The sequence below is a fragment of the Maylandia zebra genome, linkage group LG18, assembly GCF_041146795.1.
Source record: "Maylandia zebra isolate NMK-2024a linkage group LG18, Mzebra_GT3a, whole genome shotgun sequence".
Classification (NCBI taxonomy): domain Eukaryota; kingdom Metazoa; phylum Chordata; class Actinopteri; order Cichliformes; family Cichlidae; genus Maylandia; species Maylandia zebra.
Genome location: NC_135184.1, coordinates 18,864,594 through 18,886,853, shown reverse-complemented (window position 1 = coordinate 18,886,853; position 22,260 = coordinate 18,864,594). Strand labels below are relative to the sequence as shown.

General features: G+C 40.0%; 1 protein-coding gene and 1 long non-coding RNA gene across 3 annotated transcripts; one reads left to right on the top strand and one right to left on the bottom strand.

Moving 5' to 3' along the window:
- Window positions 1-35: 35 nt before the first annotated feature.
- LOC101482866 (uncharacterized) lies at window positions 36-9,674 on the bottom strand. 2 transcript variants are annotated; one of them, XR_013094026.1, is made up of 3 exons: window positions 8,192-9,674; window positions 7,807-7,933; window positions 36-1,985 (listed from the first exon to the last, which is right to left on the bottom strand). It is a non-coding gene; the product is annotated as an uncharacterized LOC101482866 (long non-coding RNA). The 2 variants fall into 2 exon arrangements; XR_190981.6 differs by having other exon boundaries at window positions 37-1,985; window positions 7,807-7,936; window positions 8,192-9,672.
- Window positions 9,675-11,023: 1,349 nt separating this feature from the next.
- Window positions 11,024-18,336, top strand: tfa (transferrin-a). The gene is made up of 17 exons (XM_004542678.5): window positions 11,024-11,180; window positions 11,271-11,422; window positions 12,115-12,217; window positions 12,351-12,542; window positions 13,352-13,481; window positions 13,578-13,633; window positions 14,002-14,174; window positions 14,281-14,434; window positions 14,522-14,685; window positions 14,777-14,873; window positions 14,970-14,990; window positions 15,582-15,746; window positions 15,961-16,111; window positions 16,436-16,503; window positions 16,589-16,770; window positions 17,684-17,876; window positions 18,000-18,336. Exons 1-17 carry the CDS (start codon window positions 11,141-11,143, stop codon window positions 18,041-18,043), a joined length of 2,085 nt encoding a protein of 694 aa, XP_004542735.2. The 5' UTR covers window positions 11,024-11,140; the 3' UTR covers window positions 18,044-18,336.
- The last annotated feature ends 3,924 nt before the right edge of the window (window positions 18,337-22,260 follow it).

The following is a 22,260-nucleotide window of genomic DNA, read 5'->3' as shown; positions in this document are numbered from 1 at the left end:
CATCTTTTTCTTTATTATTATTATTTTGAATCGTTTGTGTGGCTTTAATTTAAAGTTAAAACCCCAAACGCTTGAACAGCTAACAGAGTAAATAACTTCAGATTCAGCTGGAACTACTGAGAACACAAATGTGTAGTGCACCTCACTTTAAAGATTAAGCATTTTTAGTGTGTCCATACTACGTTTTGACATGTTTTATTCCTGGAGCCTTGGTGAAACCAGTAAGAGTATTTTACATCTTATGTGTAATGCACATTTCTCAAAAAAATGACAGGAACACTTGATCATCACAGTATAACACAGATGGTTAAACTTTTCAGTTGGTAACCACAGCTCCCAATGGGGATCCATTCCACCTGGTTTGGTCCAAATGAAGTGACAACAGCTGCACTGGACAGGCAACTCCCCCCTGCGCAGGGAAGGCCACAGACTATTGCTCCTGACTGATTTTCCTCTAGTTCTCCTTTTTGGAAGTGCCCTTGCCATCAGTGGCAGCATGAAATGATACCAGTTAGTCCAGCTCTTCTGTGATACCGTATGCAAACAGGCAGTTGCAAAGTTTTCTGTCTCCTAGTACAGCCTTGAAGGTGTAAATGGGTTATTGCACAAGGAGAACTAGACAGAGCCACAGAGGGGGCATCAGCTCAGCAGCAGGACTGGTATCTGGTTCTTGATGCGAGAAGGAACTGGAGGAGCACTGCCAAAGCCCTACAAAATGACTTCCACTGGAATACTTGAGCATGTTTCTGATAGAAACACTACCTGAGGGTGGCATGAATGCCCAGCAGTTTTTAGTAGGACGTGTGCTCACAGTACAGCACCGAGCAGCTCAATTGGTGATGGCCTGACAACACCAGAGCTTGCAGGTTAGCCACTGGTGCTCTGTTCTCTTCACAGATGAGAGCAGACCACCTTTAAACAACATGAAAGAGTCTGAAGACGTTGTGGTGAATGTTTTCTGCAACATTATCTAGTATGACAGGTTGGGCAGTGGTGGTCTCAAGTGGGATTTCCTTGCATAGAGACCTCCGTGTGTTAGCCAACAGCAGTTGGGTATAGAGATGAAATCCTCAGATTCACTTTACATCTTTTGCTGGTGCAGAGTGATGCCTTGCCTCGTGTGGGCAGTGTGTAGCCATAGTGGTAAAGGCATAGGTATCATGGCCCTAGAACAATATTTATGAGTCCCACAGATTATCTAGTACCTCACTTATGCTCTGATCCAGGATCTGGGAGAAGATGAACCAGGGCATCATCCACTGTCTGACCAGGAGCGTACCCAGATGTCTGAAGTGCATGGAGGCACATTGAGGCTGTAAACATTAGTGAGCCAGATTAGTCTGATCACTCTGATATAAATTTATAGCTTTTTTGTTGTGATTTGATGATTTTGGTTTCCCCTGGCTTTTGTTACATAATTTTGTTCTCAGCAAATTACAGTGTGTATCAGTAAAAACTTTCAGCCTGAATATTTTGTCATCAAGAACCAATGTGTGATTTAAGTGTTCCTGTAACTTTTTTTAATTTAATTTTATTTTTTTGGAGCGGTGTATTTAGATTTTTTTTTTTTTTGTGCTGAGGCTGTTAAAGACTTTTCTGTGTGTCTGTTCAGACTGAGCAGGTTTGTGTTTCTTAATATGGACAGATGGTGGTGATAACGTACCTTAAATACCAACAATTCCCCGAACGCAGGTGAAAATTCCACTAAGACCAAAAAGACACTGACACCAATATTTTATAAGCAGTGTTTTAAGTTTTAACTGTTCAGATTAAAAAAAAAAAAAGTTTTAGGAAGTATCTTGATGCATTCTCAATCATCAAGGTAAGTAAATCTCCAAAAGTTGATTCTGTTCATCTGGACGTAGCGTTTCGTCACTTGGAGTCATGCACGTGTTAACTGGTGCAGGGGTTTCTGTGGTGGAGTATGAGCTGTTTCCTTCCCAGAGATTTTTCTGTGTTTAAGTTTTTCACTCAGGCGTCCAGTCCTGGAAGAAAAGAGGTGATGTTTCTTAAAAATGTTACAGTGATCTATGTCAGTGGTAACAATCATAAGGCCAGGGGACTAGAAGCAGCCCAGCAAAGATCCACTATCTGGTCCACTGGAAGACTTTGGAAAATATGAAGGAGGGCATGAATTTTGGACTTTTAGATGGATTTATTAGATTTAGATTTCATTCATTTTTCTTGCTGATAAAGTCTCCTCCATGCCCATTCATACAACGCCAAAGTAATTAAGAGACAGATAAACAATTAAATGACAGAAAAGTTCCATCAGCTATTAAAAAAATTTGTTGTTTTTTAAAGTGGGTTCACAAAAAGCAATTTTGAAATCAAATCTTTGAATTGACAGAAGCTTTGTTTTGTAATTAGAGCACAGTCTGAGCTACCAGACGTTGTCTAATTTTGCGTATTTATTTCTTGCAGTTTAAGCCCAAACAATATTTCTTTAACATAAAGAAAAACAAAGATATACTGTTGAATTTACATGGCTGCTTTTATTAACCCTCTCGAGGCAGGCGTTGCCGATTTGCAACAGTTAAAAACTAACAACCTGGTTACCCCACATACATATTTTATGAGGTTTTTTTTTTACTCAGAAGTACCACTGCAGGACTTGGTTGTGCATTAGCAACAAAAAGTTTAATTTGAGCCTGAAAGGGTTAAGACATCACAGCCAAGTGTGTAGGTAAACTTCTTTTTACTAACTGAAATGGGAGTTTCACTGGTCTGGATAAAAAATGGGCTGTATGTGCTGCAAATTGAATGTTGGCTTCAAATTTTGTCCAATCAATCAAAACATCTTTCTTCGCAAATAAGAAATCTCACAGTTAATACAAGACTTGATGCTCCTGCATCACTGGCATCAACTCTTTGTGTGACAGGCATTATTTCCAGTTTGATGGGTTGACATATTGTTTGTCACACCCACCTAGAAGCAGTTGTCTGGTCTTTTTAAACTAATATGTGACCACTGCTGTGACTCATAGATTAGAATGAGATCTTTCCAAAAGAAAAATCCCTGGACAACACCTGAAAATTGTTATTAACAGTGCCTGGTGTGGGGGGCAGTGGTCAGAGGTGAAAGAGTACAGTGTGCAGCTGTGCAAACAGATGAGGAGTCTTGAGTCTGTTTCACTCCCCTCGCTGTGTGGATAATACAGTATGAGACAATCATTCTTTCACCTCCTGCTTTTTGTGTAAAGGACAAGGGTGAACTAGAAAGTGCATTTTCTGAAGAAACTGCAGTGTGAATGCTTGACTCTGAATGTATGCACTGAAATGAAATAATTACTGAATTTAAGTTAAAAATTTTGAATGAGATTAAAAAAAAAACCCCGAATTTAACCTGAAAACAAAAGTGCTGAACTGCTAAAAGCTGAAGGTTACACAGAAGAAGAAGTTGGAAAAAAGCTGAAAATGTTTTAATTGTAAATTAGAAAACCCTAAGAAATGAGAAAAGAACATTTAGAGTCAGAAAACATCTGAATGAATATTAAAAGGTCATATTCTTTGAATCACTGAATGACTAAAATGTGATCCCTCCACTTGGACCCACACAGTTTAAAAAATTTAAAAGTCTGAGCTTTGAAAGACACGGTGTTGGAAAGAGAACAACGATGGCGACAATTTGAGGGTAAAATGATGGCTTTAACACTGTGGACACAGCAGCAGTTGAAAGAGAAGTGTTTAAGATGAATCTTGGTACAGTGGCAGAGAGAGCTCGTTAAGCAGGCAGGTGTGAGCCTGGTTGCTATAGTGACCGCACCCAATGGCTCCATACACACGGACACAGACATGCGCCTCACTTTTGCTGCTTAAAATGAACAAAAGTCAGGCCGAAACAAATTCTTCCCAAATGAAAAGTACATGTCGTATTGACAAAATTCTTTCACCGTGAGCGACAGCCATGTCTAGTCTACCTAATTCTCAGTTTTCATGCCTGTGGAGCTTATTATATGGACGTGGTGACAGTGTAAAGACACCATGCTCTTCTGATTTTCAAACGAACCTTCTGAGCAAGTTTAACATTAGAGTCTATGGAAGAGTTGGCGGGAGGAGGCTGTGCATTGGTGGCATTTATGAAAAAACCATAACACCTAGTACAATAGTAAACACATTGGATGAAAGAGGACAGCGATGGCTACGTTTTGAGGGTAAAATCATACCTGTAGAGCAAACGCTGCGGACACAGCAGCAGTTTTAAAAAAGATTTTAAGATTAATTTTTTTGCTCCTCTCACTCTAGCAGTTGAGCTGTCTCACTCTAGCCCCAACATTCCGTCCCATACACACCCATTATAAACTCTGAAACGGGTGAAAAAACATCATGAAACTTAAACTGGAACTGAAGAAAAAGTATAATAGATATTGAAAAGATAAATACAAGTTCAATAGTTGAATGTCTTGTCTTCGTTTTAAAGTTTGAATGGTGGCTCTATGTCAACGTATGTGGAAGTAGTAAGAGTTTAAAAATGAGTAAGTTGAATGAGAATTTGAAGGGTCTCCCCATTGAAATACATGGGAAATTTTTGTTGAATAAAGTTGAATAAAATTAAAAATATAAATGTTAAAAATGAGAAAAATAGAAGCAATCATGTCCAAAAGAATAGGAATCTAATGGTGTTTGAATGGTTTTTCTAAGTTGAATGGTTTTGAAGGAGTAGGCTTTCAAAAAACGTATGGAATAGATAATAAAATAGAAGAATAAAGATTAGAAGAACAATACTGCTTTTCAAGCATTCACACTAATAAACACAGGAGGGCGAAGGGAAATTTTATTGCTGACTAAAACAGAACAGCTAAAACCATTTCCCCCCACGAAAAATCGTTAAGCCCATCAGAAGTTTCGCAAGTCTGAGATTACTGTGTGTTCCAAAGTCACATCTTCAGAGTAGGAAACTCTTTAAAACATGCATTTTCTTTTTCACTTTGTCAGTCAGTCAGAGAAATTGTGTTTTTCCCCTGCTGAATTTCTGGTACCTCCAAATAAAGGAGCAACAGTTTAAAAGCCCACATCGAGTAGCAATGACCTAAATCAATTTCACACTGAAGCCGAGTTGATTAATCGGTGCTGAAATTTTAATGACACAGCAGGACAGCAGCCCTCAGGCTTTGTTTGTTCAAAGGGTTTGTCTGTTGCATAAAAGGCTGGTGACCCCAGTTGTCTGATTACCTCTTAGCTCATTCTCAGAACAAATCAATAACAGTTAATAAACAGTGAGCCATTTTTGGGTTGAGTTTAGACATAAAGTTCAGTTTGGACATCACATGAACCAGTACTCAGACTGGGATTTTAGTCTTCTGTGTCCCCTGGGGAGCTTTTTCAGAGTTTGAAAACTTTATAGGAGCTCCAGTGAAGATGCTGTTGGTGCTTGATGTGTTGACCTTTGATTTGTTCCTTAGGAGTCCCAATTTTATGACCTCCATGGAGTACCCACTAATATTTATGCATATTTGGAGAGTTTTTAGACTCTTGCAGGTTTTGCACATTTTCTTTTGTACTCTTTATGAAATGGATTTAACTCAGTCAACAAAAAGTTACAAGTTACTACAACTTGACTGAAATCCATTAAGTATTGCTCATAACAGGAAGAGATGCAAATTAGCTCATATAAGATCCTTGCATGTAATTGTGTATCCCAGAATGAAAACCTAGCATGGAGGTTCAGTGGCTTTTCTGTAGACCTGCAATAGATTGTGTAAAAACACAGATTCTGGGGAAAGTATACGAATATCTGAAAATGCCCAGGAGCAAAAAGAAGCAAGGTGCCACCATAAATCTTTCAATAACTGGCCACCAGTTTCCCAAAACACACCTGAGTAACTCACTTCAGCATGATCCTCCAGTCTTCCTATCATTTCTCTACAGGTTAACCATGACATCATCTGCCCTCAGACTTGAGTGAAATCCAGATCTTTTGCCAAGTATATCATGAATTGATGAGGGAACAAGCCTCAACTTGCCATGAAAGTGCCTGTGAGTCTTAAAATCACTTATGAGCCTCTGAAAACGGGGATCTGTTTAGAAAAATCGCTGAAATTCCTAAACATCTTGATTGTTTATTTAAACTCCAGTGTGGTGACATTGCCCAAAAACTCCTGGAGTTTCCTGGAGTTGACTGTATGACAGGAATAATTCAGAATGACGGCTGTTCAGGTATCAGAGAAGCAGCTCTGAATATGTCTCCTTCCACTTTAATGTCAATCTCTACTGAAGGTGCAATTAAAGTCACCATTTCTATCAGTGACGTAATAACAGTATGAATAACTGAGGAGCCCGATGTCTCTGATTCCTGATGGAGGAGATGGATGTTTTTCTGCAAACTGACACTTTCTCAAAGTGTACTCATGTGTGGGCCTCAAGATGAATCACTCCTGGCTCATGTGTCACAGTTAACTCCAGTGTTGCCTCTCACTCAAACGCCTGCCTTGAACACGCCTTCACATCTTACAGTAGCACACAGCATTTCACCTGCACCTGAAGGGGTTATTGCATGCACAGTGGAACAAAACCTTAAAAACAAAGATGACCATAAAAAATACAACAAAGCATCTGCTCTTGAAGCTCACCCGTTTATGCAGACTACAGTACTTTGTTATTCCCCTGCTCTGTGTACTCTAGGAGAACAGCCATGGATGATAAGCTTATCTCCTCTGACTCAGCACAGTCAGAATGACTTAGCGAACAATAATCTCTGATACGCAGTCCTTCGCAATAATCCTACACTTCAGAAAGTTCAGTCACAAAGCTACAAAGACAAATAATGGTGTTCAAATTCATGTTCACAGCCACATATAAAAATATAGAACTGTGTGACGATTTTATTTGGTTCTGTTTTCTGATCTTATGACAAGAAACGGTCCTGCCTGCAAAAGCTGGACAGGTATGTTACGGGATTGCCAGGTGTGTTATCAAGCACCTCAAAGTCCTTTAAAAATGGGACTGACAGCAATAATCTTCTTTGATTTTTTTATAGAGTAAATGTTTAATTCTAGTGTGTGCGGCAGGAGTTAACCACCATGATGAATTAATTTCTGTTAGGATTAATAAAGTTTTGTAGAATCAAATGAAAGACAATTCATGGCCCAAGCAGTTCTGAGTGAAGTGTCAGCAAAGATTAACAAAAGCACAACATTCAGATTGAACTGCAGACTCACAAGACAGATACTGTAACGAGGGCTAAAATCATTCAAGATCAATTCCAGACTACATACCTCAGATGCCCACAACATTCATTTGTATTTCTTCTGGTTCATCTGAGTTCTTTAGGTTCATAACACAAAACAGGGCAAGAAAATAAACAACCCTTGCAGCAAATACCCCATCAGATCAGCTGCATGAGCAATATCTGTCCAGTGTATACCTAATAGAAACACACTCCGCACCCTAGCAATAGAAAGAGATGCTTATACACAGAAATGATTAACCTGGACTCCTGTGTCTCCTCCTGGGATTTAGTCCTACAATTAATACAATCATTCCACAAAAACTGAATGGCAGCCTGGCGCTACTTGGACTTCGACCCTCTCTGTATCACTGAGTGATGGATTTTCTTACAAGGAGGCCGTCATTCACAACACCACCTCCTCCTCCACCAGTCAAACACTACAGCCGCCTTCCCCCGGCTGTGTCCTGACCCTGTTTCTGCTGTGTCACAAAGCTGGAGTATGATGGCTCAGCTGGACGTATGGGGCAATCATGATGCCAAGTTTGCATAAAACATAAAAACTCACGTACTGTGGGAAGGAAGTGAAGGAACTGAAGACCTGGAGAGAAGAAGAACTACAAAACCTCACAAATGCTTACCATGCATGCACAAACACAGCCAAAGAAAGACAGTCAACCGGTGCCAGGTTCCTGCCATGCATCTCCCACAGATGTCCAGTGAAGTGCGCTCTGAGCATCATGACCCACATCATCACACTGTTTCGTCCTGCTGATTAGAATGGGAAGTAGTCATGATTTATTAAAATAAAGTTAAATACAAAATTATAATAACGATAAATGTAACTGATAATCTAAAGCACAGAAATATGTTTGTTATCAGCGTATTACAACTATTTGATAAGGTACAACTTTATTTGGCAGGAGATCAGTTTCTACTTCATAGATAAGTCTATAAAGTAAGCTTATCTTGATTTTGAGGACTTTAATCTCTCAAAATAAAGACTTGTGTAATCTGCAGACTCACCTTTGGACACATTTCAGTTTTGCTAGTTTATCTTCCAAGTCACACATTTGTGCTGATTACCTGAAAAAAAAGAAACATTTTACAATCTGTACTTTCCCTGCTTGTATTATTTAGGGGTACTTCCTGCAAGCCCACTCTAAGGTCAGCATAACACCTTAAAAATGTGCACTCAAACTTTCCCTACTCAGAACTGTCCTCTTTGTGGAATGGGTTTATTTTAGATGTAAACATTTCTCAATACTCAGGGGTATCATATTGATTTCTCAGCTGATGGTGAATAATACTGTATCAGAGACCCTGATAAGATGGCTGGACTAATTCCTCATGTTGTAAAGTAAATTTAACCATAGCAATATTAATACTTGCAATCACCTATTCCACAATTATGTGTTATTATATCTAGAGCTGGGAGCAAAATCTGCATAAATATTTCTTTCCCTCTTATTTTGCTTTTTTTTTTTTTTTAAAGAAAGAAGCATGGAAGAGATGTGCTTTTTGTTCCGATTATCAATTTTATTCATGGCTGGCCCAATTTCAAAGTTGGATGGGTCCAACCTTTATCTTTAAAGTTGATATAAGGGATAATTTAGCTACTTCTGCTACTCATCATCTTCACTGGACCTTATTCTGTTATTAAAAATGATTATTTTAGGTTTCCTATTTGAAGGAAACGGTTTCCAAGGCCTAATCCGTGGATCGACTTCCTTCGAGGCGTGGACGTCTATCAGCAGAGAATGTCCCTTAGTCTGTAACACAGTCAAATATATTCTCAAGTAATATTCAAGCATGCCATTCAGCGTGTTAGTACGAGCTCGGGAGCAGCTTGGGAGAACAAGAAAACAGAGACTGCTTTAGATTGTCTTCCCAAAGTGACTCAACTTTATTCACAAGTACAACAGTTTATATAGAGGGTAAAATTCATGAGACAGCAGATTTATCAGTTTAAACCAGTACAGACCAAGATAAGGCAGCGTCTTCCTGCCCATGGGTGAAGAAGCATCCTTTGTGTAGTTTATCAGTTCAGCTACAATTGTGATTATCTCAGCGACATATTTTCAAGGCACAAAACAAAGAGTTCTTACATTAGTGAAATCTGAAACAAACCATTTGGCCTTCAACAGGCGTCTCCTAAAAGATTAAGAAACTAATGTAGCTGAGGGAGTGATCTCTGTGGTATTTCAACCTTGTACCAGCCTGTGATTCTCACACATCAATTCTTGGGTCAAAGAGAAAAATAACTAAAACAAAGGGGCCTTATTGAATGACAGAGTTTTCCTGTATAATGTCACTATAAAACAATATCCAGTAAATGCTACCATGGTACTAAAATACCTAACACTATTGTTCCTTTAAGTTTTACCTGCTTCAGCCAAGTAAGACATTTAAAGTTGCAAACGGACACAGCAGCACAGAACAAAACTGCATGAATAAAAATGAATTTGGATAATAAAACACTGCAGAAGCAAGAAAGAAAAGCAGATGATGCAAAATAAAAAATAGATCAGTTTTCACTTACACAGGCTTTGGCTGTGGACGCAGGATGGTGTGCAGTCCTCTGCAGAGCTGTAAAAATTAGGTTAATTAGTTAACAATAATAATATTTTATTTTGATTACTTCATTGTGAGTGGTAAATTATGTCTCCTAATTCCAGAAATACTAAGTAGTTTCTAGATACAGCAAATATTCTTCTTCTTCTTATACAATATTAAAGGATGGTGTACTACAGTAATGTTGCTACATTAAGTATTAAATCCATCCAGAATCATGTTTTGGATCTTCCAAAGTTACACCACCGAACATGCATCATTAAACATGAAATGTATTATGAGAGGTATTATGTGATATCTCTACATTTGATGGCTGAGAATAAAGGAAGTGGTCAAATGTGCAAATCAGCATGAACCTTAGTGCTTGCATTGGGTAATATTGACTCTGTAAACACAGCTCCCAAGTGGGTCACACAAACTGCAACTTTTCCAAGTAAAAAAAAAACAAAAGAAAAGTTTGCAGGTTCTGATTTTAGAGGCTGAATAATTATGAATATTGAATGAAACTTTCATGCCACTTCTGGATACAGAATAAAGACAATTATATTAAATTAAAAAACAAATTGCAAAATAAAGACATTTTCTCAAGAAATACAATATTTTGTGTGCTATATAAAGTCTGGTGGCATTTATACTTCTATTCCACATATTTACTAAAAAATTAAAATATTTTACAGATGTTTCCACAACAAATATTTCAGGACATCCATTCTTTCCTGCAAAACATCACATGAGTATATTAAATTCTCTACTTTAAGCAGTCCAGAGTTATATTCTGAACCAAAGTTTAGATTTTTCTTTCTTTCTTTCTTTTTTAAGTTAACTTCAGCATGACTATGAAGATATTCCATTGCAGGGCTTTTTACATGTGGAGTATTTTTACATTGTGCCATATATACTTTTATTCAGACACCAAAATCCTTTTCACGTGGCTGGTTAGTCCTGAGACCAGAATGCTTTACTGCAGTAAAAACTCCAGGGGTTTTTGTTATTGTTTTGTTTTTTTTACTCTTAAATGTAGTTTAGACTCTGTGCTGCAGAATGTTTTGTCCTCTGACCAAACCTTTAACCCACCTGAAAACAAAGATTTTTGGTCCTGCACGTGTATCCTAAATATGCTCATCTCTAAATATTTCTGATTTCAAATTGTGCAAGCAAACTGTTTCAGATGACTAAATGTTATTTCGTATTATGTGGCAATTTCAGATTGTCCATGAAACCTAATCTCTGTCTTTTGCACACTAAAGTACACACGTGCGCCCCCACATGCGCACACATTAGGAAACCTGAGCAAACTCTGGCATTTTTATCTTTTGTCCCGGTCCACTCAGGTTTGCTATAAAAGCCCGAGCAGCCTCCCAGTCTCTCTGCTCTGCTGATCCGGAGACCCCACCGCCCAACATGAAGCCCCTCCTCCTAGTGGCGCTGCTCGGACTGCTCGGTAAAAGCTTTTCAGCCCCGCACTACTATATTTAATCACACACATGACATCACATTTTCAATCCAAACTGACATCCATGTGTTTTAACAGCCAGCGCGTTCGCCCGACCCGGCTCCCAGAAGGTGAAATGGTGCGTCAAGTCGGACCAAGAATTGCGTAAATGTTTAGATCTCGCCGCTGCGGCTCCTGCGTTCTCCTGTGTGAAAAAAGAAAACACCCTCGAGTGCATTATTGCCATTAAGGTGAGCGCTTTTTACATCCAGAGCACCAAATTAACCACAAATACTCAATAATAGACTTTGACCAGGGCAGTTGTTATAAACGCAATGTAACTGAAGTGCTTCACAGTGCTCGGCTTATTCTGAAATGTTACTTAAATAAAAATAAGTGAATGTAATGACTTCATTTTATTGTTTTTTTTTCTTCACTTTCTTCGAGTAGGTTCATACTCGAACTACTACTAAAACATATCTAAAGTAAAGATAAACTAACTGTATCTGCTGTGGAGTGTTCTAGAAAAATAGAGTCGAGTTAAAAAATAAAAAAATAAAATCCGAACCAAATGATTTGACTTTAACTATTTCAATTGTATCTAAATATTCAATTTCATTTGGTTACATAAATACAATTTAAATGTTACATTTAATGGAAGCTTGTCAAATAAAATTTATTTGATTGGCATGGATTCAGTTTATACCAAGCACATTTTCCTTGATGATTATTTAGCTCATTAAATAAACATTTGATTTTATATATTTCAGCTTTACTCACTTTACTCAAAATGATTGCATCATGTTTGCTGAGGATGAATAACTCCCCCCCCCTTTTAAGTATTTAATGTGGGGGAAAAAACTACCAATGCCTTCAACTTATCCAGTGAAATTCTATGTAAAAATGACTTGACCTCAGTCATACAGCAAATACTCTCCGGCAGGCTGGTGAAGCAGATGCCATTACTGTGGATGGTGGGGACATTTACACTGCTGGCTTGAACAACTATGACCTCCATCCCATCATTGCTGAGGACTATGGCGCCGGTATGTCTAGTCATCAGCTGTCGTTAGTAGCCTAATGAAATAAGCTCAAGCAAGAACATGTTTAGCGTTTTATTTGAATGTGATTTAGCTGTTTCAATAATATTATATCCATTTTTTTTTTTCATTCATTCAGGTACGGACACCTGCTACTATGCTGTTGCTGTGGCAAAGAAGAACACTGGATTTGGCTTCAGAGATCTCAGGGGGAAGAAATCATGTCACACTGGTTTGGGGAAATCTGCAGGCTGGAACATTCCCATAGGATCTCTGGTGACCATGAATGTTATTGAGTGGGGTGGCATTGAAGACAAACCTCTGGAGGAGGGTAAAGGACTTTTTGTTTCTGGTTAGCTAATAACATTTGACAGTTTTAGTGCATGTATGGTCAAAGGACAATAAGATCAGACCTTTTTATGAGAAACTGGACACCTGAGAAACAATTAAACACACTTATTTGCTTTACTGACAAGAATTTATTGACGGGATCAAAACTACAGGAAAAGTAGAAACAGACAGGGGCTACCTAGCTTCTTTTTTTATTAGTCCTTTATTTAACCAGGGAAAAAAATCTCATTGAGATTAAAAATGTCATTTCCAAGAGAGACCTGGCTTCTGCCCAGGGATTATAAAATCCTGTGCCTGTCAGCACTTCTTATCACTTATAACACTTCCTTTTGTTAAATATAATTTACTGAAGTTCAAAAACTAGTCTGTTTAGACTAGTTAGGCCTGTTAGACAGTTGAACAAATCAATATCCATCCATCTTCTTCTTAACCAATTCCAGATCACAGGGGCTGGAGCCTGGCTCTCAGGGTGAGAGGCGCGAAAGGTTGCCAGTCTGTTAGGGGCCAGGAAAAGACAGGAAAACCACCCACACTCACATTCGTACATATGGTCAGTTTAGAATTGACAATTAACCTAACATGAAAGAAACTGGTGTATGCAGTATCCCATGCAAGGGGATGCAAACTCTGCACACACAGTATAATATGAAACTTCTAAATGATAAAAATGCATATGGGAACTTTCATATTTGTCTTTAAAGGGAGACAGTGGTGACACTCTGGCTCTATTGTCAGTGTTTTGGTTTTCTTTTCTAAATTATGACCCTGGCCTTGTTTTTTGTTATGCAGCTGTGAGCACCTTCTTCCATGCCAGCTGTGCCCCTGGGGCAGCAAGAGGCAGCAAGCTGTGTGAACTGTGCAAGGGAGACTGCTCCAGGTCCCAGAGGGAGCCTTACTATGACTACAATGGAGCCTTTCAGTCAGTGTCCACTTTTTAATGCTTCTCATTAGTGAACATAAACGTCTACACATTTAGCCAAACCTTTTATCTGTAATAATATGACTTTTGTGACAGGTGTTTGGTGGAGGGAGCTGGAGATGTGGCTTTTGTGAAGCATCTCACTGTGCCAGGTCAGTATCACAACAACCTTTATCCATTCTAACATGTAAAGAAGCACTGAATCATAGCATTGTCAGGTTTTATTTATCAAAAAAAAAAAGCTTTACCAAGATTAAAAGTTTCATTTTGAAAAGCGACAGGGACAAGAGGGGACCTGATGAACATGCATGACATACAAATACAACTGTTGCACACTGCACAAGTCAAGGACAAGTTGAGCAGAATTTCAAAGCAAATTTCAGAGCAATCACGTTGACCAAGAATGTCATTTTCTCCATTGATTAAAATCGTCTTAAACGCCCTGAAACTTCTACAAAATATGGGAAAGGATAACTGTGAAAAACACTGATGTAAAACCTGTGTCATATCACACTTCCAGAATCGGATAAGCCATCGTACGAGCTGCTGTGCAAGGACAACACCAGAGCACCTATTGACAACTATAAAGTCTGCTCCCTAGCCAGAGTGCCAGCTCACGCTGTTGTTACTCGCAAGGATCCACAGCTGGCCGACTTGATCTGGCAGAGCCTTGACCAAGTTCAGACTGACCACGTAGGAAGTACACTGAATAACATCTAATTTCAGCGTATTCTGATTCCTTGTGTTTCAGCAGCCTCATTGCTTTCCTAATGAATCATCTCACTTGCTGCCTTTTCAGAGCTTTAACCTCTTCTCATCTGAAGCCTACGCACCCGCCAAGAACCTGATGTTCAAAGATTCAACAGTGAGGCTCTTGAGGGTGCCCCCAAACACAGACTCCTTCCTGTATCTGGGTGCGAACTACATGAGCATCGTCCATTCCCTTAAAAAAGGTAAAGAACACAAGCAAGACAGGCAGAAATGCAATTGTTAGTCAGGTGTCAGTCTGGCTTATGTCTAAGTCTTTCTTCCCTCTCTAGAGCAGGCATCAGACGATGCATCCCCTGCCATCAGATGGTGTGCTGTGGGCCATGCTGAGACCGCAAAGTGTGACACGTGGAGCATCAGCAGTGTGTCTGGGGACACCACCTCCATTGAATGCCAGAGCGCCCCTACAGTTGAAGAGTGCCTGAAGAAGATTATGGTAAACTCAGGAGGAAATATCAAAATCTGTTAATTTATTATTTTTTGTCTCCACTCTGTGACATTCATCTCTGCTTTGAATCGCCCCGCAGCGTAAAGAGGCCGACGCAGTGGCCGTGGATGGAGGTCAGGTGTTTACGGCTGGAAAGTGTGGCCTGGTTCCTGTCATGGTGGAGCAGTATGTGCAAGGTAGATAACAAGAAGAAGAAATAACACACACACAATCCTGTGTCTTATTTCAACTTTTTTATGAGTAATATTTGTTCATTTTGTCTCCTCTCACAGAGTTGTGCAGCCGCTCTGATGGTAGTAAACTTTCATCTTTTTCCTCTTCTTTTTATGATATGGACAAATTTTTTAAAAAGTCTCGAAGTGCATTATTTTAATTGTAACACAACTTCAATGACCTGTTGTGCTGATGACCAGATTTGTATTTTTATCCTTGGACTCTACCACTCTACTACTACAACTATAATTTAACTAGCTTTATATGAACAACCAGTTCAAGGAATCCTTATTTATTAGTTTATCCTCTGAAACTTCTGAAGCTTTGAACAACAGGTGGATGGAGCTTGTCTTCATTATATATTAAGGATATAGTCTCTTTATGGCATTACAAACAACCAAGATTAAAAAAACAATACTAAATAAATCCCCAAATTGAGCATTTACATAAATCTGGAGACCTAGCATTTAGCTCAAAGGTATTGCTTGTACATTGTTTAAAATTTTAGTGGCTCCGGCTTTGTAAGTGTCCACCATTATAATGAAAGATGACCTTTAAAAAGTGGATTAATTTCAAATTAATCAGTGACAAACAGAGTAGATTTATATGAATGTCTCTCTGCAGTTGAATCATCTGAAATGTCTACCTCTACTTCCCGTATCCACTCTCAGTCACATCCTCCTCATACTATGCTGTTGCTGTGGTAAAGAAGGGTTCAGGGGTGACCTGGGACACTCTGAAGGGCAAGAAGTCTTGCCACACAGGAATCGGCAGAACTGCTGGCTGGAACATCCCCATGGGTCAAATCTACAAAACAGAACATGACTGTGACTTCAGTGAGTGACTGCAAGCTTCTCCTTCTTTTACCAACAGAAAGAAATTTAAAGCCACCCACAGAAATCATGCAACTCCCCTTTTTCTAAAAAAGTTTGTTTAGATGACTCACGTGATGAATCTGTATTTAAACAAAAGCCACAATCTTCCATTAACCTTGACAAAAGAGAGGTTTGCTGATTGTGGAACTCTTTCTGCATCTCTTCTTCTCATCAGCCAAGTTCTTCAGTAGTGGCTGTGCCCCCGGAGCAGAGCCCAACTCTCCGTTCTGTTCTCTGTGCGTCGGCAGCGGTAAAGCTGTGGGAGACCAGGCCAAATGCAAAGCCAGCGCTGATGAGAAGTACTACGGTTATGCTGGAGCCTTTAGGTACAGCAAGAAACAGAATGGCATCGCATACAAGTTTGTGTATAAGGAGAAAGTTAGCAAAGAGACGGGAAGCAGAGGAAAACAATCTTGCTCAATCTTGCCAGCTACTGTTATGTTTTTTTTTCTTATATATTTCTTTTGTAAACAGCCAAGAATGTGTCAAGAGCTGAAGCATGTTTTCCTCCTAAAACCAGAACTTTTTAATCGTTTTTAAAATTTTTGTGAACTTTAGCAGTGATAAGGTGTAATTTTTAATTGGTTAGCCATTTACCCCCAACTTCACTCTTTGTCTCCAAAGTCATGATGTATGGCATATCATTACAGGTGTCTGGTTGAGGGTGGTGGTGATGTTGCCTTCATTAAACACACAATTGTGACAGAAAACAGCAATGGTAAGAGGACTGCACTGATCTGCACTACCTGCTCCGATGACATTACAACAGCTTCTAAACTTTATTCCACCTCTCTTTATCGAAGGTAACGGTCCAGACTGGGCTCGTAATCTGAGATCTTCTGATTACCAGCTCATCTGCCCTGGGAAAGGACCAGTGGAGATCAGTGAATATGCCACTTGTAACTTGGCTCAGGTGCCTGCACACGCTGTGGTGACGCGCCCAGAAAGCCACAGTAAGGTGGTCCGCATCCTTCAGGAACAGCAGGTTTGTGATAAAGTCTAAGATAGCTACTTGAAATGAAATAAGAGCTTAAAATAAAATTGTTGTTGTTTCAAAGCACTGAATTCCCAGTGCAAAAATCTGACATCAAGGTTCAACTTCTCTAGCCGACACAGATGCTGAGTCTGAAATAGAGAAGCATCCTTTCATTACAGAAGCTGCATACAGTTTGTTTGGCATTCTGTTTTGAGCACAACAATGAATTTTTAACCGATTTTTTCCAAATAGTTGCCAATTAACTCTGACAACTTTAACATTGTCCCTTTGTAGGGGCTACATCTAAGACTCTACAGGCCTCAGTTAACAAGTTAAAGCTTATGACAGCAGAATTAGAAAAATACTGAGCAAATGTGGCTTGTTTGGAAAGAAAAAGCCGCTTCTCTCTACAGAGAACATAGCAGGACAGCTATATATATTTGCAGAGTTGCATCTGAACAAACCAAGAGACTTCTGGAACAATGTTCTCTGGGCGGACGAGACCAAAGTGGAAACGTCTGGCCTTAATGTACAGGACCACGTTTGTTGAAAATCAAACATATTCGCACAAACACCTAGTAGAAACTGGTGGTGGAGGGGTGTTGATTTGGGCTTCTTTCACAGCAACGTGGCACAAACACTTCAAGTTACTGCTCCCAAAGTTGATTCTACTTGCTACTGAATCATGGAGTGTACTTAGTTTGTCACAACTGCATAGAGTCCTGTGAAAACTTTCTTTTTGATATGACTGTACTTGCACTTGATCTCAAGTGGGGGGGACCTTGGCATTTCAAAAACCAATAGTTACAAAAGTTATGATGACTTCTGTTTTTCCACATTCTGTCGGTTTCAATGAGTAAAGTAACCAGTGTAATAGAAATCTAAACTAAATAACTGCTTCAAACCTAAATTGTGTTCTTAGGCCAGATTTGGAAACACCGGAACCGATCCTTCATTCAGAATGTTCCAGTCAGAAAATGGAAAGAACCTCCTCTTCAAGGACTCCACTAAGTGTCTCCAGGAGGTACCACTGGGAACAACCTATGAGCAGTTTTTGGGAAATCCTTACATGGACGCCATGAAGGCAGTGAGACATTGCAGCGAAACTACTCCAGGTTTGTACTACTGCAGAAATTACTTAGCATTTAAATGGTACTTTTGTACCATCTTGTACCAGATAAAATAACATTCATACTCGACATTCTCCAATTGTTTTTGTTTGCCTCTCTTCCCAACAGATCTGGAAAAATCTTGCACATTCCATACCTGCCAGCAAGGCTAATGGAGATGTACAACACAGTGATTCAGCCATCTTACCCACTTACTTCCTGCACTTACCCAAACATAGTGTTTCTCCTGTCTCCTCTTCTGATCTTACTATAGACTTGTTTTTAGAAGCACAATTGACACCAAATATCATCAGTCCTGCCAATCAACAATATGTGAAACGATCATCTCCACATATAGCTATTTTTATGCTGCTGAAACAGCATGTTACACTGCATTTGTCACTAGATCAACTATGTTTTGTTAACACACGACTGACTTTTCTCAAATAAAGACATTTCAATGCTCTTTCACGGTGAAAGCACAATTTCTGACAACGCTGATGGTGTTTTATCTGATCTTCTCCCTTAATGATTGTTACCAAAAGAACAAAAAAGAAAAGACAATATTATCACATTTAAGATAAGATAAGATAAGATAAGATAACCTTTATTAGTCCCACACGTGGGAAATTTGTTTTGTCACAGCAGGAAGTGGACAGTGCAAAAGTTATGAGGCAAAAATTAGAATACAATAAGAATAAATACAGTACACAACTGTACAGAATAGAATAAAATAAAATACTATATACAGTAGAATAAAATAAAATAAATATACAATAAGATAAAAATAGAATACAAATACTATATACAACTGAGTAAAAATACAACAATGACAGAAAGGATTATTGCACTTAGTATTATTGCATATGTATGGATGTGTGTGCTTGATCAGTTAAAGTCTTTATTATGGAGTCTGACAGCAGTGGGGAGGAAAGACCTGCGAAATCTCTCCGTCCCACACCGTGGGTGCCGCAGTCTCCCACTGAAGGAGCTGCTCAGTGCTGTCACAGTCTGCTGCATGGGGTGGGAGATGTTGTCCAACAGGGATGACAGCTTAGCCGCCGTTCTCCTGTCACTCACCACCTCCACTGGGTCCAGAGGGCATCCTAGAACAGAGCTGGCCCTTCGGATCACCCTGTTCAGTCTCTTCCTGTCCCCAGCAGAGATGCTGCCGCCCCAGCAGACCACGCCATAAAAGATAGCAGAAGCCACAACAGAGTCATAGAAGGTCTTCAGGAGTGGGCCCTCCACTCCAAACGACCTGAGTCTCCGCAGCAGGTACAGCCTGCTCTGCCCTTTCCTGTAGAGGGCGTCTGAGTTATGAGTCCAGTCCAGTCTATTGTTCAGATGAACACCAAGGTACCTGTAGCTGTCCACAGCCTCAATGTCCATACCTTGGATGTTCAGTGGTTGCAGTGGAGAATGCTTGTGCCTGCGGAAGTCTACCACCAGTTCCTTGGTTTTACTGGCATTGATCTGGAGGTAGTTCAGCTGGCACCAGTCCACAAAGTCTTGGGTCAGTCCTCTATACTCCTTGTCGTCCCCATCAGTGATGAGGCCGACTATTGCAGAGTCATCAGAGAACTTCTGCAGGAAGCACTGGGTGGAATTGTGGGAGAAGTCTGCAGTGTAGATGGTGAAGAGGAACGGAGCCAGAACCGTTCCCTGTGGGGCCCCCGTACTGCAGACGACCCTGTCCGACACACAGCCCTGAGTCCTCACATACTGTGGTCGGTCGGTGAGGTAGTCCAGGATCCAGGTAGTGAGGTGATGGTCCACTCCAGAGTTCACCAGCTTGTCCTTTAGAACCGAGGGAAGAATGGTGTTGAAGGCACTGGAGAAATCAAAGAACATGATTCTCACAGTGCTTCCAGCGGTCTCCAGGTGAGCGAGGGAACGATGTAGGAGGTGAATGACGGCATCATCCGCTCCAATGCCAGGCTGGTAGGCAAACTGAAGTGGGTCCAGTGATGAGCTTATTAGGCGCCGAAGCTGAGCCAGGACCAATCGCTCCAGGGTCTTCATCAGGTGGGATGTCAGAGCCACCGGCCTGTAGCTGTAGAGGTCCTTGGGGCGTGAAGTCTTTGGCACTGGTACAACACAGGAGGTTTTCCAGAGCTGTGGGACTCTTCCCAACCTCAGGCTCAGGTTGAAGAGGTGCTCCATCACCCCACACAGTTGGTCCGCGCAGGACCTGACGACCCTCGAGCTGATGCCATCTGGACCCGCTGCCTTCTTGCCATTAATCCTCCTCAGTTCCCTCCTAACCTGGGTGGTTGAGAGAGACAGGCTGGAGCCTTGTGTTGAGTGTGTATTGGATGCTGTTGTTGGGGGTGGGGGGGAGTGAGCAGGGTGAGTAGAGGAGGTGTGAAGTGTCTGAGGTGGAGCAGCAGCAGTGGGGGTGGGTGAGTCTGCAGCCGATGTTGCAGACTGCCTCATGGCTGAATCAAATCTGTTGAAGAAATGATTCAGTTCATTTGCCCATCTCACATCCCTCCCAGGCAGAGAGTTCTGCTGTTTGTGGCCCGAGATGGTTCTGAGGCCTCTCCAGACTTCACCAACGTTGTTTTGCTGAAGCTGGTTCTCCATCTTCTGCCTGTAGCTCTCCTTCCCATTCCTTATCAGTCCCCTCAGCTCTCTCTGCACCCTTTTCAACTCCTTTTCAACTTTTCAACTCCTCTTTGTCTCTGGATTTGAAGGCCCTCCTCTTCTGCTCTACTGCAAGTACCAAAAACACTGAGTCACTGGCTCGAGTGCAGGTTTAAAGAGCTGCTGTCTGAAGGTGCATTCAATAATAATGAAACATTAGGTGAAAAAACATGTAGCAGAATGACTGTCAGTACCGGTAATGTACATTATACAATTATAATACAATAAATATAACTGTAGACTACATTTTATTAAAATGTGATTTCACTAGCTACCTTCAAATTGTTACCAGTCTATATTTAAGCACATGGATGTACAGTTTCTAACCGTGGTAGTCAGCTGAGCTGCATTTCCACAGGCTTCGCAGGCAAATGAATAAATAAACATAATTTGAGGAAAATCTGTTTGAGTGAATCGCACAGACAATGTGGCACCATCTGCTTTTTGGATACTTTGAAGACTTTTGGATAATTTACATTCAAATCAAAATCCTGTGGCATGAACAATGTGAAGCTGTTCCATCATAGAGACTTCACAGCAGGTTGGCATGTTCTGGAAACCCCTGTTAACACTTGGCTGGTGAACAAACACATGGTTGGATTAACCTAAACATGGGAAAAGGAGCTTTGGAATATGACTCCTATTTGACACAACTTAGTTCTATTCAGATATGCAGTATATTTAGGAATATTCACCCTGTACTGTACATGACAAAAAGAAGAAAAACTACATCAGTTAATGCTAGAGCTGATTTTTTTTTCATGAATCTGCTGAATACTTTTATACTTTATATATATATATTGTCAGAAAATAGTGAAACATCCAAGTTTCAGTCCAAAGTGGTATTTTTATATCTATACAGCACTGAGCAAAAGTCTTGAGCCATTCCTTATTTCTTTATATTTCTTTTTATATATCTTTTCATTGAAAAACTAGACCAAACATCTAGTTTGTTGCCATTTGTTTGGGTGAATCCACAAAAAAGGCTAATGGCAACACTGTACGACGGGCATAAAATAAATAGTATTCTTGGCGCAACATGAAAGTTTGGCATATCTTAGTGCGGTGTGCTGTGTATCCTTAAAGAAAATCTGTGGACACTGGACAAGTGGAGGACAGAAGAATGAGTAGCAGGTCTGAAAAAAGTATCAACAACAAATGAAAAGTTTTTGAAAGTCATCTTCTGAAGAAATCTGAAAATATTCCAGAAAAGACCTGACACAGGACCCGACAGACACATCTGGCCCTCAGTTGATCCCTCTGCTGTTCACTGAAACCTCATTAGAAATGGTCTCGCTGGAGGGCCGTCTGAAACCATGCTCAAGAAATGGAAGCAATAAGAAAAGGCTGAGGTATGCAAAACTGCACAAGAACAGGTATTACAATAAAAACACAACAATGACAACAAATATTTTACCACATTAACAAATACTAAAACTAACAATTTTTATTTTATTTTAGTTAGCTGTCCAAGTTGACAAGTTAATTTTTTTCAAGGTCTAGTTTTTATTTTTAGCTGTGTTAACTAAAACGAAAACAATCTTCCCCCATACAATATCGGTTTTTAGTTTCGTTTGAGTTAACTATAATAACCTTTCCAACAGGTCAGTAATGAATCCAAATATCAATTTTTCGTCAAATCATTGTGAGTGTGCACAGAGGTCAGAAGAGAGGTACAACAGTGAGTGTACACTGCCATCAGTAAAACACAGTGGAGGCTGTGTCATGCTTTGGGCTGCAT